This window comes from Mustela nigripes, chromosome 15 (genome assembly GCF_022355385.1).
Source record: "Mustela nigripes isolate SB6536 chromosome 15, MUSNIG.SB6536, whole genome shotgun sequence".
NCBI classification, from domain to species: Eukaryota; Metazoa; Chordata; class Mammalia; order Carnivora; family Mustelidae; genus Mustela; species Mustela nigripes.
This window is the reverse complement of record NC_081571.1, coordinates 79590734-79605329: the sequence shown is the minus strand read 5'-3', so window position 1 is coordinate 79605329 and position 14596 is coordinate 79590734. Positions and strand designations below refer to the sequence as shown.

General features: G+C 48.0%; 1 protein-coding gene across 1 annotated transcript in view; it reads left to right on the top strand.

The window, feature by feature from the left end:
• Nucleotides 1-6472, top strand: part of EFNB2 (ephrin B2) — a 42148-nt gene extending 35676 nt beyond the window's left edge. The window contains exons 3-5 of the mRNA XM_059377555.1: nucleotides 2001-2093; nucleotides 2827-2940; nucleotides 4353-6472. Of these exons, the coding sequence (XP_059233538.1) occupies nucleotides 2001-2093; nucleotides 2827-2940; nucleotides 4353-4741 (596 nt within the window). The 3' untranslated portion in view covers nucleotides 4742-6472. The remainder of the gene's footprint in view (nucleotides 1-2000; nucleotides 2094-2826; nucleotides 2941-4352) is intronic.
• Nucleotides 6473-14596: the final 8124 nt, after the last annotated feature.

The window sequence follows — 14596 nt, the reverse complement described above, 5'->3', positions numbered from 1 at the left end:
AGCCGTTAGCTGGAAAAAGTTAGTCATTTCACTGCATTTGGGTGCACTTTTGCATGTGGGTACATTTATGTGCATATGACTTAGAAAACATGGAGATTCCATTTGAATTAAGTAAACTAAACTTTTGAAGCCATCGGCCAAATAAAGACTTCAGCTTTCTGCATTTTTCTACATGAGAACATTTCCTCATTTTTGAGAAAGATCAACTGAGAACTTGAACTAAGTGAAGATTCTAGCACTTCTCAAAAGGGTGCTTGGTCACAGATAATCACACTGTTTTATGCCTTTAGGAGGCAAAGACGCTTCAAAATTTAGGAACCTGCCTAGAGGAGGGAAAAGGGAAAGCGGATGGAGAAATGGGGAGAAAAAAAGATTTTATTAGATTCACAGAGGCATATAAAGTCTCGTTATAGGTACTTGTTTTAAGTCTTCTTTTCTCAACAATCTACAAGAAGACATTGTCTATTTTTTACCCCCCAAATTATGATGGCAGTGTTGCCCATTTTCCCAGGAGGAACTCAGTGCCAGCATCAGCAGATGAGGGAGGTATGATTGTAAGACTGTAAACTTTAAGGAAACACTCAGATAAGCAAAGAGATATTTATACACACAAGAAGCAGCCATTGTTTTTAAGGGAAACAGTGAAAGTAAAAGTCGGTAACTCAAGAGCACAAAGACAAGTAAGTAGGTCTCATTTTGCAGCCGGTACCGTTATCTGTAGCGCGTATTTCTTCGTGCAGGTAGCCCTTCTTTGCCATTTGGAAAACAACCCGTTAAAAGAATGTCTTCGGATTTATTTTGACCAGAAATGCCGTCCCTGTTTCCATGCCTTGAGAAGTACAGTGTTCGTAGACAAGCCTTGGATAGTCCAAGTAGAGAATGACTTACAGTGCAGAAATGTATATGAAACACTTCTGTTCCTTGTCCCTTGAACTTTGGAGGAATGAAAATGTCTAGCACTCTCCACCTTCTTTTCTCTTCTGGAACTTGACCTGTAACTTAAATCCTCTTCCTCAGCAAAGTCCCTGGCAGGCTGTCTTTTCACAGCTTTAGTTACAATGCTAATCAGAGGACACACCATCCTAAGAAGACCGAACAGCAGTGCTTTTCAGTAGACCATAGGCTCTTTTTTTTAAAGTACTGAAAATGGCCAAATGCTCCATCCTTTCTCCTCCCCCTCCCTCTTGAAGTGGGAAGCAAATCAAGCTGGTCAGCAGGAGGCCAGTGGCTGCAGGACGCCCTTCTCACACCCCCCAGGGTTGTTGCCCCAGGGCCCTGACCCAGCAGAGGACATGTGTGGTCCCCTCTGTCAGTCAAGTTGTCCTCTAGCAAGTAGCTGGGTTGAAGGGTTTCCTCAAGGTCCTTCTCGGTAATAAGAACAGACTTAGCTATTACTGGTCCAGTACAGAATGATAGAGAGAAACTTCAGAATTTGAAAGGCCTGAGTCTCAGCCTCCTTCTTCATCTCGAATAAGGCTGGGAAAGAAGGAAAGCGGGTGTGGGAGTCGCCTCTTTTAGTGTTTACCGAACTCGGATGCTTGGCACACAGGAGCATCAAGCTAATTGTTCTTGAAGCAGGAAATCTGTAGTCGAGGAAGCAGGTGTTGTGGGATGATTACCACATTTTAAAGTGACTGTATTAACTCTCGTGCTCTTTTGACTTTGACCCTGAAATAGTAGCTTTTTGGATGATGCTGTCCCTTTTATGTACGGACTACCACTAAATCAGTTGGTTCTGAAGGAAGGAGGAAGCGCTTAAGTAAACTTGAAACCAGATAGCATGTGTGCCCAGTGTTGACAGTCTCCATTTTTCTTTCTTTTCTTTTCTTTTTTTTTTATGTTTGGCTTTCAGCATTCCATACTTTCAGAAAACTTGTGACTAAGAGTGAATTCTTATTTTTCAAATTGTTTTCAGACATTTCATGTTCATGTAAACTTGGCTTATTGATTTCCTGATTTTTTCTTTATTTTTTTGTTTTGTCCATTTTATTTTTAATCAGCTACATCAAATGGGTCTTTGGAGGGCCTGGATAACCAGGAGGGAGGGGTGTGCCAGACAAGAGCCATGAAGATCCTCATGAAAGTTGGACAAGGTAAAGACCATCTGCTGCTTCATGAAGCCACTGTAATCTGGTTCGGCCCCCAGCAAGTGTGGCGCCAATGCCGTTACTACCCGCCTTCACTCCCTCGTAGCTTAGTTTTGAAAACAAACATTTCTCTGTACCTTGAGCCACTGACAGATTGCCTCAAGTCAATGTAACGCACTTCTTTTATTGGAGATTCCTCTAAAAGTTAAGGTCGGCCAGCTACGATGTCCATTGCCATCTAACGTATATACTTATATATACACTCTTTTTTCTTCTTAAAAGCAAAACACCTCTTTGATCCAAAAATTAATACCCAGAGCGAAAACTAAGTTTCTGCCATTTTGCCCATTTCTGCCTCTTGACTACAGAAGACTTGAGCTCCTGAGCCTTTTCACATACAGATAACCTATGGTGCAGAATTATTCTTCTAATTAGAAATTGGTATAGTAGTCAATCAACTTGCTCGTTTAAATTGAAATGTCATCTGCAATGCTCTGCCTGCCAAATGCAAGAATCCCTATAGTTTGCACAGATGGCCTCAGAATCCAAACCTCTGAAATAACTAGTATAACCGTTTTGTTTTAAAAGGAAAATTATATTCTTGTATGTCACAGCACTTTGCATAAAGAATCTTAACGTTCGTTACTATTTATGCCTCTTGAGATATATATCCAGAAGCTCCTAGAGCTAGATCGCATTAGACGCCTGGGCTGTAAGTAATCTATTCTTTCTCATATAGATGCGAGTTCCGCTGGGTCCACCAGGCATAATGATCCAACACGACGCCCAGAACTAGAAGCCGGTACAAATGGAAGAAGTTCAACGACAAGTCCTTTTGTCAAACCAAATCCAGGTATAGCAGCATGAGGGGGTGTGGGTAGGTCTGTGCGTCCCGGGTACCTCTGGGCCCAAGAGGTAGAACAGAGTCTGAGCACTTGGACACCACTGGGGTGAACTTGGAGTTCCCAGAGTCGGTAATCTTTGCTCTCGGTTGGTTGTTATTCATTACACAGTCAGAACAAAAGAACTCTTTCCCACGAAAGGTTCACATTCAGAAGAGCAGAATTCATCAGATGTAGGGACCAATTATGAGTGCCGCTCATTCAGACCAAAGTTATTTTTATTGGTCACACTTAATTGTGCCGGTTGCAACACTAGCTTAGAGCCAATCTTAATGTATATGTAATTAATGTACTAATCCCTCATCTAATTATATATAATCCACAAAGAGCCCGATTGATCTGCTTCTACATTTTAGGTGGCAGCATCTTAAAATATTGAATAATGCCGTGTTTTTCAGGTGGTTATATGGCTAGAATTTTTTTTCGCGTTTTCGGTGTAAAATAAAATACCAAAGGGATCCCTGGCCACAGTGTAGAATACCAGGGAAAGCTGGCTGTCATTGAACTTCATTTTCTTCGCAGTCCTTGGACAGCTGGCTGCGTGTTTGTCTGCACAGGGATGACATTTGTGTGTAGCGGTAGCTGGACAGACGTCAGCCATGCCGCATCCGGGGTGCGTGTGCCTGGTTGGTAGTTGTGTGAATCCGGCATCTGTGGCCATGTCCCCCCTCTTTCTGAGCCTCAAGGAGGGAAGTTGTTATTTCTAACTTTCAATGACAAGATGTGTCAAATTCTTGTGACAAACTGATAAATGGATCATATAATGATGCCAGGCGATTTTTTTTCGTGCTTAACATTTGGGTTGGCAGCCTGTTCCGTGTGAGAGTTTCTGCCGCCTTCCAAATATATTTTAGGTGTAAATCAAATAATACAAACGAGTTAGGAGTTGAACGTCTTCCCAGGCCCCAGCAGTCCCCGGGCGCTCCCCGGCCGCGGTGCCAGTGGGCAGGGCTCGTCTCCAGAACGCGGGCAGCGTGAGGTTCCCACGAGGCCGGTGCCCAGGAGCGAGGCGAAGAGCAGGGCGTGCGGGGGCAGGAATCACTTGCCCGGACTAGGGGCCTCCTCCTGCGCGGGTCCCCGCCGTAGCTCGCCCCTGGCGCGGGTGGCTGGGAGCAGCCGGCACAGCCGGACCTGGGTCGCCCATGCGGATGCTGGAGCCGCGTGGCTGTGGCCGCTGGGGCGGGGCTCTGCGACCGCGAGGGGCGCGAGGGGCGCGAGGGGCGAGGTCGGGGGGGGGGGGGGGGGGGGCCGGGGGGGGGGCTGGCGGCCCCCCCCCACGGCTGGTGTGGCTTCGCAACCCGCCGGCCGCGCTCGGCCCGGCAGTAACCCCTCTGCTCCGTGTCCCTCTGTCCCCACCGGTCAGGTTCTAGCACAGACGGCAGCAGCGCCGGACATTCCGGGAACAATATCCTCGGTTCCGAAGTGGCCTTATTCGCGGGGATTGCTTCAGGATGCATCATCTTCATCGTCATCATCATCACGCTGGTGGTCCTCCTGCTCAAGTACCGGCGGAGACACCGGAAACACTCGCCGCAGCACACGGCCACGCTGTCGCTCAGCACGCTGGCCACCCCGAAGCGCGGCGGCGGCACCAACGGCTCGGAGCCCAGTGACATTATCATCCCGCTGCGGACTGCGGACAGTGTGTTCTGCCCCCACTACGAGAAGGTCAGCGGCGACTACGGGCACCCCGTGTACATAGTCCAGGAGATGCCCCCCCAGAGCCCTGCGAACATTTACTACAAGGTCTGAGACTCGGCGGTGCCTTGGCTTTCCCGGAGGAAACGTCCTGGCCCGCGGCCGCCCGGGGAGGGTTTGATGACCCCCTGCGCGTCGCCTGGACTGGAGCGCAGCGGGGGAGAGGGAACGCCGCTTCTCGGGAGAGCCCTGTTGAGTTGGACAGCTTCTCTAGTGTGAGCGCCCCGGCCGCGGCGGAGACAGATGCTCGCCGGCCGCGGGGAGCCGGGGGCGCAGAGGGGGCCCCGCTGGGACTGCGGCGCTCGCCTCCCACCCCTCCACCTCCAAGCCATGCGCTGCCGGCACTCGGGCCTGCGGGGAGCCGGGGGAGACCGAGCCTCCCGGGCAGGGCAGGAGTCCCGGGCCGCCGCGCCCGGACATGCAGTCCTCTGCCCCGGGCGCTCCTGCTGCGGAGCGTCCGGACTTGACACACAGACCTCGGGCTGGGGGAGGCTTCCGAGAGGTCCAGCTTCCAGTCCTCACCATGGCACCCCGTCCCCCCAGCGCCCCTGCCCGATCTCCGGGGCTCTGCCGTGCTTCCCGGGAGAGCCCCTCTCCCTCTGCACTCTGCATCACTGCTGGAACACTCACGTCTGGGGGTCTCCTGCTCCGCGCACCTGCAGCCACGGCTACCACGGAATGGGTAATACACTTCTAGAAATGGTGTTTGCTAATAAGGCGCCCCAGGCGGGGCCGTGGGCGGAGGAGTTCGCGGAAGGGGGCGGGCTGGGGAAAAGGGCTGTCTGCAGATGCAGTTCCAGGCTGCCGCCTCCGAAGCGGAGTCCGGAGTCCGGTCGGGGGGAGCCCCGTGAGTAGCACAGCACTTTGGTTTGGCTGAGATTTTAAGAGGCAAGTAGGAGACACAACACCACTCACAGTGGAGGAGGGTGCCTTTGAAGGAATCCGCCCTGATCGCATGGCAACGTGCAGGAAAACCAGAGTCCTCTTCGCTGGGGAGAACAAAGGGGCATTGTTGGGGGAGGAACAGGCCAGGAGGGAAGGGAACCGTGGGCGCTGATGACGGATTCGGGCAGGACTGTTGTGGTGCCGGCAGTAAGATGTACAGCTTGGAAGCTGTAGGAGAGTCGGTCTGCTTTGGATGAGGTCTAGAGCGGACTCAGCTGCTATCCTGATCACATTTTATTAAACACAGGGAAAGCATTTAGGAGAATAGCAGAGAGCCAAATCTGACCTAGACGTTGAAAAGCCAAAGGTCAAACAGGCTGTAATTCCATCATCATTGATGTTATTGAGGAGTTCTGTTATGTAAAAGGTAGGTCGGAATCCCCGCCCCTCCCCCCAGTGCCCCTCCGCCACGGAGCCTCCCCACAGGTTGGTTTTTGGCGGTGCTGTCCTGTCTGCCGCGTGGGCCGGGGGAGGGTACCGAGCGAGGCCACAGCCAGGCTGCTCTGTGTCTGGGCGAAGCACACGGGGAAGCCCTTGGGGTCCTTAAGCGGGAAATCGGTGATGACGTCGAGGGGGAGAAGGAAGATAGCACGTATTTATAATAGGGATATAGAACACAAGGGGTAGAAAATGAAAGATTTTTACTAATATATATTTAAGATTGCACACAAATCACGCTAGAGGATGTGAAATTCACTCGTGGCAATTGCGTGGTCCCAACGCCCAGTGCTTAAAAAAGAAAAATCGGACAGCTACTTCTGGGAAGAAGCAGCAACACTCCCCAAACAACAATAACAAGAGTAAATACAAAAATAACCCAGTCCTCTGAAGGCATCTCACGGAACCTAGACTAGGAAATGCAGGCCCCAAACACCAGGAAATGGATGTGACCGAACCATATTTTGAACAGTGGCAAGATGTCCGGGCATTTCTTCCCTGCGTCGTGTTTCCCCTTGCCTTGGGGCTCAAGCTCGAGTGTTCTCTGAAACCCACCGGGTCACGTGGGGGGGCTGCAGCGGCAAGTTCAGCTCCAGGCCCCGCCCCCCACCCTCCTCCCCAGTCCCCTGGCCCCCTCCCTTCTGGGAAACAAAACGAGTAAACAGGAAACCTACTTTTTATGTGCTATGCAAAATAGACATCTTTAACATAGTCCCGTTACCATGGTAACACTTTGCTTTCTGAATTGGGAGAAAAAAAAATGTAGCAACAGCATTTTAAGGTTCTCAAACCTCCAGTGAATACCGCAAAAACGAGTTGTCACAGAAATTATTCCTTCTCTATTTCCTGAACCTGAAAATGATGTTGGTCCAAAGTGCGTGTGTGTATGTTTGAGTGGGTGAGTGGTGTACGTGTGTACATATATGTATAATATATATCTGCAATATATATTATATATATCTCTATCAGAGGTCTGTGCAGGGTTGCCATGGCGACCAGCCACAGTCCATATGTGATTCCTTCCATCACCCTACCCTCTCCTTTTCGTGCATCCGTACAAGAGTTTCTTGTAAGCCATCAAAAATTCACCTTGAGGATGGGGGAGAGGGGCAAGAAGGGGAAAAATGGGAAATAGTCTGATTTTAATGAAATCAAATGTGTGTCTCATCAGTTGGCTACATTTTGGTTAATCGCTAAACTGTGAAATCAGAGAATTGATGAAGAGTTACCTGCAACCAGTTGAAAAGTGTTCTGTGCGTCTGTTTTGTGTCTGGTGCAGAATATGACAATCTACCAACTGTCCCTTTATTTGAAGTTGGTTCAGCTTTGGAAAAGTTACTGTAAATGCCTTGCTTGTATTATCATCCCTAGTCACCTGACTTTGGAATTTGCACCATAATGTTTAAGTGAAGATGCTGTAAATAGGTTCAGATTTTGCTGTATATGGATTTGGGGTGTTACAGTAGCCTTATTCACCTTTTTAATAAAAATACACATGAAAACAAAACAGAAATGGCTTTTCTTACCCAGATTGTGTACATAGAGCAATGTTGGTTTTTTATAAAGTCTAAGCAAGATGTTTTGTATAAAATCTGAATTTTGCAATGTATTTAGCTACAGCTTGTTAAACGGCAGTGTCATTCTCCCCTTTGCACTGTAATGAGGAAAAAATGGTATCAAAGGTTGCCAAATTGCTGCATATTTGTGCCGTAATTATGTACCATGGATATTTATTTAAAATTTCGTTGTCCAATTTGTAAGTAACACAGTATTATGCTTGAGTTATAAATATTTTTTTCTTTCTTCGTTTTATTTTACTAGCCTGTCCTAGGTTCTCAGTCTGCTTTACTTCCACATTGCAGTCAGCCCCCAGAAATGAAACCCGTGAGGTCACATTCCACGTCTGTTTCAAACTGAATTTGTTCTTAAAAAAATAAAATATTTTTTTCCTATGGAAAAAGTGCCTTCAAAGTCTTTTCCTTTCCCTCTTTTTTCTTTTTTTTTCTTTGTTTTTCACTTGTTATTTTAATTTGCTTTTCTACTCCGTTTTCTTTATAATTACAGTTACCCCGGGCCTTCCGCCCATGGGCATTTGTGCGCCCGTTTTTCAAATCAGGACATGCACGTAGTGCAATTATTAATCTCACAAAGGGCCACGAGCCCGTTGGTTTTCCCATAAAACTCAAACTCGCATTTCACAAATAATATTTTATCGTAAGTTTTCATCAAGTTCGGAGCATCCCCACGAGAAACTGTCCCTAGTTTCACCTGGATCACAGCAACTGAGCCGTGATCTCATTCAGGTGAGAGAGCAAAGGGAGGGAGATGCACTTTGTTATCTCAGTGCCGAATTCCAGATTGATCTAGCTCCACTCAAGCAGAGCAGTTTGCCATAGACAGCTTCGTTGGTCTTCATGGAGAAGTCCCAGGAGGAAGGAAAACAAGTCAGATGTTCTCGGTCAAACTTTAACACCGGTGAAATCATGTTTTGTGATAACTTGGTGCAAGCAAGCAAGAGAGTGGTAACTGGAACCACATTTTCAATGCTGGTCTGTCTGCGCTGGGAAGGTGCCCTGGGCAGGTGAGGACTTGCTCCTGCTCTAAGACCATCTTCAGACCCGGGCCCCCCCGCGCCCCATCCCCGAAGAGATCTTCCTCACCCGCAGGTGCCTGAAGGGGTAGAACCACAGTCCAAGTGGAAACAGCTGTTTGTTACTAAAAGGTGCTCAGATCTCTGGCTGCATTACCTTGGGCTAGTCCTTACTTTAGGAGGGGGGTACTAAAGGTATTTGGGGGGAGGGGATGAGAAAGGCCCCCATCCCTGGAGCCAGATACTCCAGGCCAGACTGATTTGCTGCCAATCACAGCCCCAGCCCAGTGAAGAATTTGTAGGTTTCAAAAGCCTCCCCAAGTCCCAGGAGGTTCCCATGAAAGGCTGGTTTTGGAAGCAGCGATCTGGGTGGCACCTTCCTGGCAGACTTGTCCTAAAGAAAAGTTTGTGGAATAAATGCTTTTCTTCAAAAAAAAAAAAAAAAAAAAAAAAAGAAAGAAAGAAGAAAGTCTCCCAAAGCCCACAGTTTCAGGTGATGCTATCTACTCCATCTTTTCATTCCATGGCACCTAACCGCCCTGTCGCGGCAAATCCAAGCTCCTGGGCCCAGTTTACAGCCGAGTGACTAAGCGGGAGGCTCCACCCTCCAGACCCAGGCCACTAATGGGCGGTCTGGACGGAAACAAAAGAAGAGCCAAGTGTTTCATTTTTCAGCTGACACTGTGGCCTTTATTGCAAAATAATGACCAAAGACACCATGTCATTGTTCCCACCTAGTGTTTGAAACTAACTTCTCCAAATTGGGTCGGCCAGACTCCATGAAGAAATAAAACACACCCCAGCCATTACCCTTTTCTAATGGGTGAGAAGGAAACACGGAAACTTCTCGCAGAGGAGGTCACACTCAGATGCTTCTTATTTCTCTGTCTGAAGGGTCAGCCTGCTCCTGCAGGGAGAGTCTCTGCCTGGGTCGTGAGCTCTCCCCACCGTCTGCGGTCCGCTCCCCTGTAATGTCACTTTCCTTGTTGGTATAAGAGTTGCCCTTTCAAACACTGGGAGAAAGAGTCCCAGTAGAAAGGAGAAAAAAATACATATACGTATCAGTACTGGCTGTCATGCACCTTGCTGTCGGTCTCGGGACCCGACCCAGAGAAGGATCAATCAAAGGCAAAAACCATCCAGAGGAGGAAAAGTCACTTCCCTAATGGGTGTACCAAAGGGTGATTGGCTTGGGTAGTAAATGGGTCTTAGGAGAATCAAAGGACACACAGTGGGTACTGTCCAAAAGACTCCAACCTGCGTGTTCTGCTGCTTTTGTGTTTCCAGTCAATCTGGGATGACAGTTGCGGTCTTTACACTCTAGATGTGCTTGAAGGCAACTTTTCCATGTTGTAATGAAAGAGTCTTGCCTATTCTCAGTTTTCTAGGTAAAGTCTTGCCTGTTCTTGGTTTCATTTATCAGCGACGGGGGAGAGGTTAAAATAATGTATTTATCTGTAATAAAACATAGCATACCAGGTTGGATCAATATTTTAGTTATTAAACTCTGCCCCAGAAGCTAGAGAGGCATTCATCTCAAGATGTTTATGCTGTGATACGATCATTAACGAAGTCTCTTCCAACCAGTTCTCCACATGAAGTTAACTATGTTTTTAAAAACAACCAACACCCTCATTTAAAAAAAAAAAAAAAATGCCCCTATGTATAAGGACACAGCACAAGAGAAATCATGCCAGCCCAGCTTATGGCCAGTCGCAGACGCCGCTGAATGTGTTCATTGCAGGGAAGATGAGCCCTCGCTCGCAGCTCTTTCTGCTGCCCACGGCTCCGCGGTCTTTCCGCACATCCCATCACGTTCTGTACAGCCTCGCCTGTAGAGGGAGAGGGCGGACTCCGACACACTGAAGGTCACTTTTAGCTTTAGCTGGATTTGAAGTGAAGATGCCAGCTGAAAGGCTGTACAGAAGTGCCTTGATGTAAGCTCTTCATCCCGGGGTCCCCTGGGGTCGAGCTCTGAAGGGTTACGGGAGTGCACACTCACACCCCGCCGCCTTTGGGCTGCACTTGACCATCTCCCCTCCGCCTGCAACAAGTTCACATGTGGGGGCTCTGGGCCCTGCTGACCCCCCCACCCCTTCCTGGCATGAAAAGAAAATTCAAGAAGGTCCGATAACTAGCAATGTATACATACTGGTGGAACGGGGAGCCGTGCTCTTGTGGCTTCAGCCTTTTATTCATAATCGCAGAGCAGATCTTTTTTCTTCCTTTACAGATAGTTTCGGACCACTGCAAGCTGGGCCCAGCTTCTACCGAAATACTTCGGGGGAAGCCACCACGGGCCAGGCAGTGGGTGAGGCGGGGGCGGTGGTCTCTGCACCGGCTAGGGAAGCCCACCTTCCCTTCATCTTCCTCCCAGGCTTGAGACTCACTTGCTTGGTATTTGATTCTTTTCACGCTGGTACCTGGAACACATCCTTGTTATGTGTTCCTCCTTCAGAGTTTATACTTCTGCTTCTGTTGTTGCGGGCAAGGAATTGTGTGACTGGAGAAATGTCCTTTAGTTGATAATAGAGCTATTATTCCCCAAGTGCCATTCATACCTAAGAAAATGACTAGAAATGTGTGTGTGTGTGTGTGTGTGTGTGTGTGTGTGTGTGTGTGTTTTGTTTTTAAAGCCATGGTGACTCTATCTTAAAAAGTCCAAGAACAGTAGGGGAGATTAATGTCATCAAAGAAAATTGCTTAAAATCAACTGAGATCTGAAGCCAGACCCAACAAGACCATCCTTCAGGTGTAGCATTTGTGTTTGGTGGCTTCGTTAACACAACCTACAACAAGACCCAAAAAAGTGGTAGGCATTCATGTCCACTTCGAAGCTCCAGGAAGCGGAGAACTTACAACGAAGTGTAACAAAACAAACGCTACAGGAGGAGGTCCTGGCTTCTTCCATCTGTCACTTGGGTCCCTACGTACCTGGTTTCTCCGTTCTTTATCACCTGGCGACTCCGCAGGTCACTTAAGATGCTGAGCGCGACATGAGAGTCTCCCTGACCATTACTCCCAGGCTCTATGTTGTACACGTGTAAAGTAGTGCAGTTCGTATTCCTCTGCATCCTTGTGATGATGTGGAGAAAGCCTACAGCCCGAGGCAGCAGGGACACCTCTGTCTGGACTCCTGGCTCCTGGCAGGTCCCCAGGCCAACCACCACTGCCCCTGCACCAAGGCCAACCATCGGAATGTGGGGACTTCCTAGGCTTTGACTCAATGACACGTGCCCGGTTCTGAAGTGCAGCTAATAAAAACACAAGTCAAAAAGTACTATCTGGCTCTTCATCAGGGAGCGCGCACAGGTTAGCACAGGGTGAGGACGGCGGAGGGGCCGGAAGAGCATGGCGTCCAGCAGCCTCAGCAGGGCACCTTCGCTCAGACTGGACCAAGGATTCCAACCAGGAGCTCACGTGGGCAGACTCGCGCTTATCTCCAAGCCTCGAAGCTTCTGCCCAGGGAGTACACACACGGTTGTATCCCACGTGCATCTAGTTAGCACGGCGTGTGTGACGGGCTATGCACTGAGAATGGGGCTTGGCGACGTGGAAGACAAAATCCCTCCTTATGGAGAGTCTCCAAGTCGGGTCAGCAGCGCTGCTCCTGCGCGGAGAACAGAGACACGTCTCGCATGTGCGTAGCAGAGGAAGGAAGAGCGATTCTAGCGACTGTAAGTTTTATTCCGTATAAATAAAACTGTAAGTTTTATTCTGCCTAAAAACGTGGAGTCTGTTAGTAGATTTCTTTCCATCCACCTGCGTCTTCTGTTCCTGCGGGTTAAATTTCTTTCCTTTTAAATCTTTCCTTGCATATATGCCAACGGGTTGCTTAGGAAGCTAAATTTAGTATAACTGCTCTTCCAAACATCCTAGGAGTTTGCCTGAAGTGCCTGCCTCTGGCCTTAAAGGGCAAATCCAAACACTTCCCATTGGTTTCTAGCCCACATTACAATGTGTATGTGTATTTGAAAGGCCGTTTCTTGGCTATAATTGGTAGGTTTCTTGTAGCCAGTTCTGAGGAGAGAATTGCAGAGAGCTTTATGTCTGCTAACAGCAGTTAGCACTGAGCTCAAAAACAGCCAGAAAAAAAAAAAAATGCAGTCTGACCATCTGGGCTGGTTGCCAGAGTGACCCACAAGTTACGTGCAACGTAAGCGCTTCAGACGACCAGACACAGGATTGCTCCTGCAGAAACCCGGGTGTCTGCCTTTCAAGTGTCCTGCTCATGAAGGGGAGAGGAAAGATAAGAAGCTCCTCCTGCCAACCCCCTTAAATATTTTAGATAAAAATAATGACTGTGTTAATCTCACTCCAACGTCACCGAATTTATTCCTCCCTTCCTTCTGGCCAAGGGTCAAGAAAAGACTAGAACACACCATTTTCCAGGAGCGTATGTGTCCGTGGTTCATAGCGTATATAGCAGGCACGGGTAGGTCTGTTCGGAATGTCTTCCAGACGAGGTCGAAACACTGGTCCCCATTGCCAAAGAGGAAGCGACGATTCCCTGTGGCAGACAATGGCAGTGGCAAGCACGCCTTGGTGGCTCCTTCTCTACCGCTCCCTCGCCGCACCGAGGGCTCTGGGATTTGGTTTGCAGGGCATTCCGAGTGTGGGAAACCAATCATAGACTGTGCAAAAAGCAGCGAGCAGGGCTCGTAAAGCTTTGTGTGTGGTGAGCACTCACCGGAATGGCAGCGGACCTCACCTCCCGAAGAACGACGCGCAGGGACATACCTCCTCCCTGAGTCACCGCCACCTCCAGGACTCAAAAGAGAAGGACTTCGAGTCCGAGGGCTTTCATCCCCCTGTGCATTGTTTTTTAAGAGTCTCGTTGTTGCCGACTTTAATAGCAGATTTTGGAAAAGCGCTTTAAATAAGGCAACAGAATTTTTAAGCAACATCACCAGCCAAGCAGGTACTGTGATTATTGGTCATTAAGCAGTTTAAAGAGTCTGGTTCTGCTTAATAAGGTCGCCCGGCTTTTTATGGGCCTGCATAGAAATTCTTTTAGAGAACTCGTTCCACAGCAGACCATCATCACCACTGTTTTCTGTGATGTGTCTTGATTTCAGATTTTGATGTCTGATTTCTGACATTTTAATATGGCTACTTCTGGATTCCATCTACAGGAACCCTAAGGTGGAAAGACCGGAGATCTGTGAGCCTCTCTGCTCTTAAGTGGTATGCTTTTTGTCACTTTGTTTCACTTTACTTTCCTTAGCTTTTGACTAGGGGAATTTAGAGATAGAGCGCAAGCTGAAAGACCAGAACAACAAGCTGGCATACATCTACCATGTAAATGCGACGGTTAGCCTTTTGTACCTATGTCTGTGCTCTGTGTACACACGGCACACACATACACACTCCCTCACACACACAATTCTTTTTTTTTTAATATTTTATTTATTTATTGGACAGACAGAGATCACAAGTAGGCGGAGAGGCAGACAGAGAGAGAGGAAGGGAAGCAGGCTCCCCGCTGAGCAGAGAGCCCGATGCGGGACTCGATCCCAGCACCCTGGGATCATGACCTGAGCCGAAGGCAGAGGCTTTAACCCACTGAGCCACCCAGGTGCCCCCCCCCACACACAATTCTTTAGCTAAGCATTGGAAAGTAGTCACAGACTTCCTGACCCACATCTTAGCATCTAAGAAAAAAGAATCCCCTTCATGTAACCATAATACCATGATCAAGCTTGATGAAAAAAAAACAAGAATTTCATGATATAATCAGTTAGTCTGTTAAATTTATCTCTTTAGCTTTCTTATTTTGGACAAAAATAGTACTATACCTACATCTGGTAAAAATGATGTTTCCTTAAAATAACAAAATAAAAATTAAAAAAAATATATATATATATGTGTGTGTGCATATATACATATATATTTCCATACATATATTTCTATGTTTCCATATATAGAGATATATA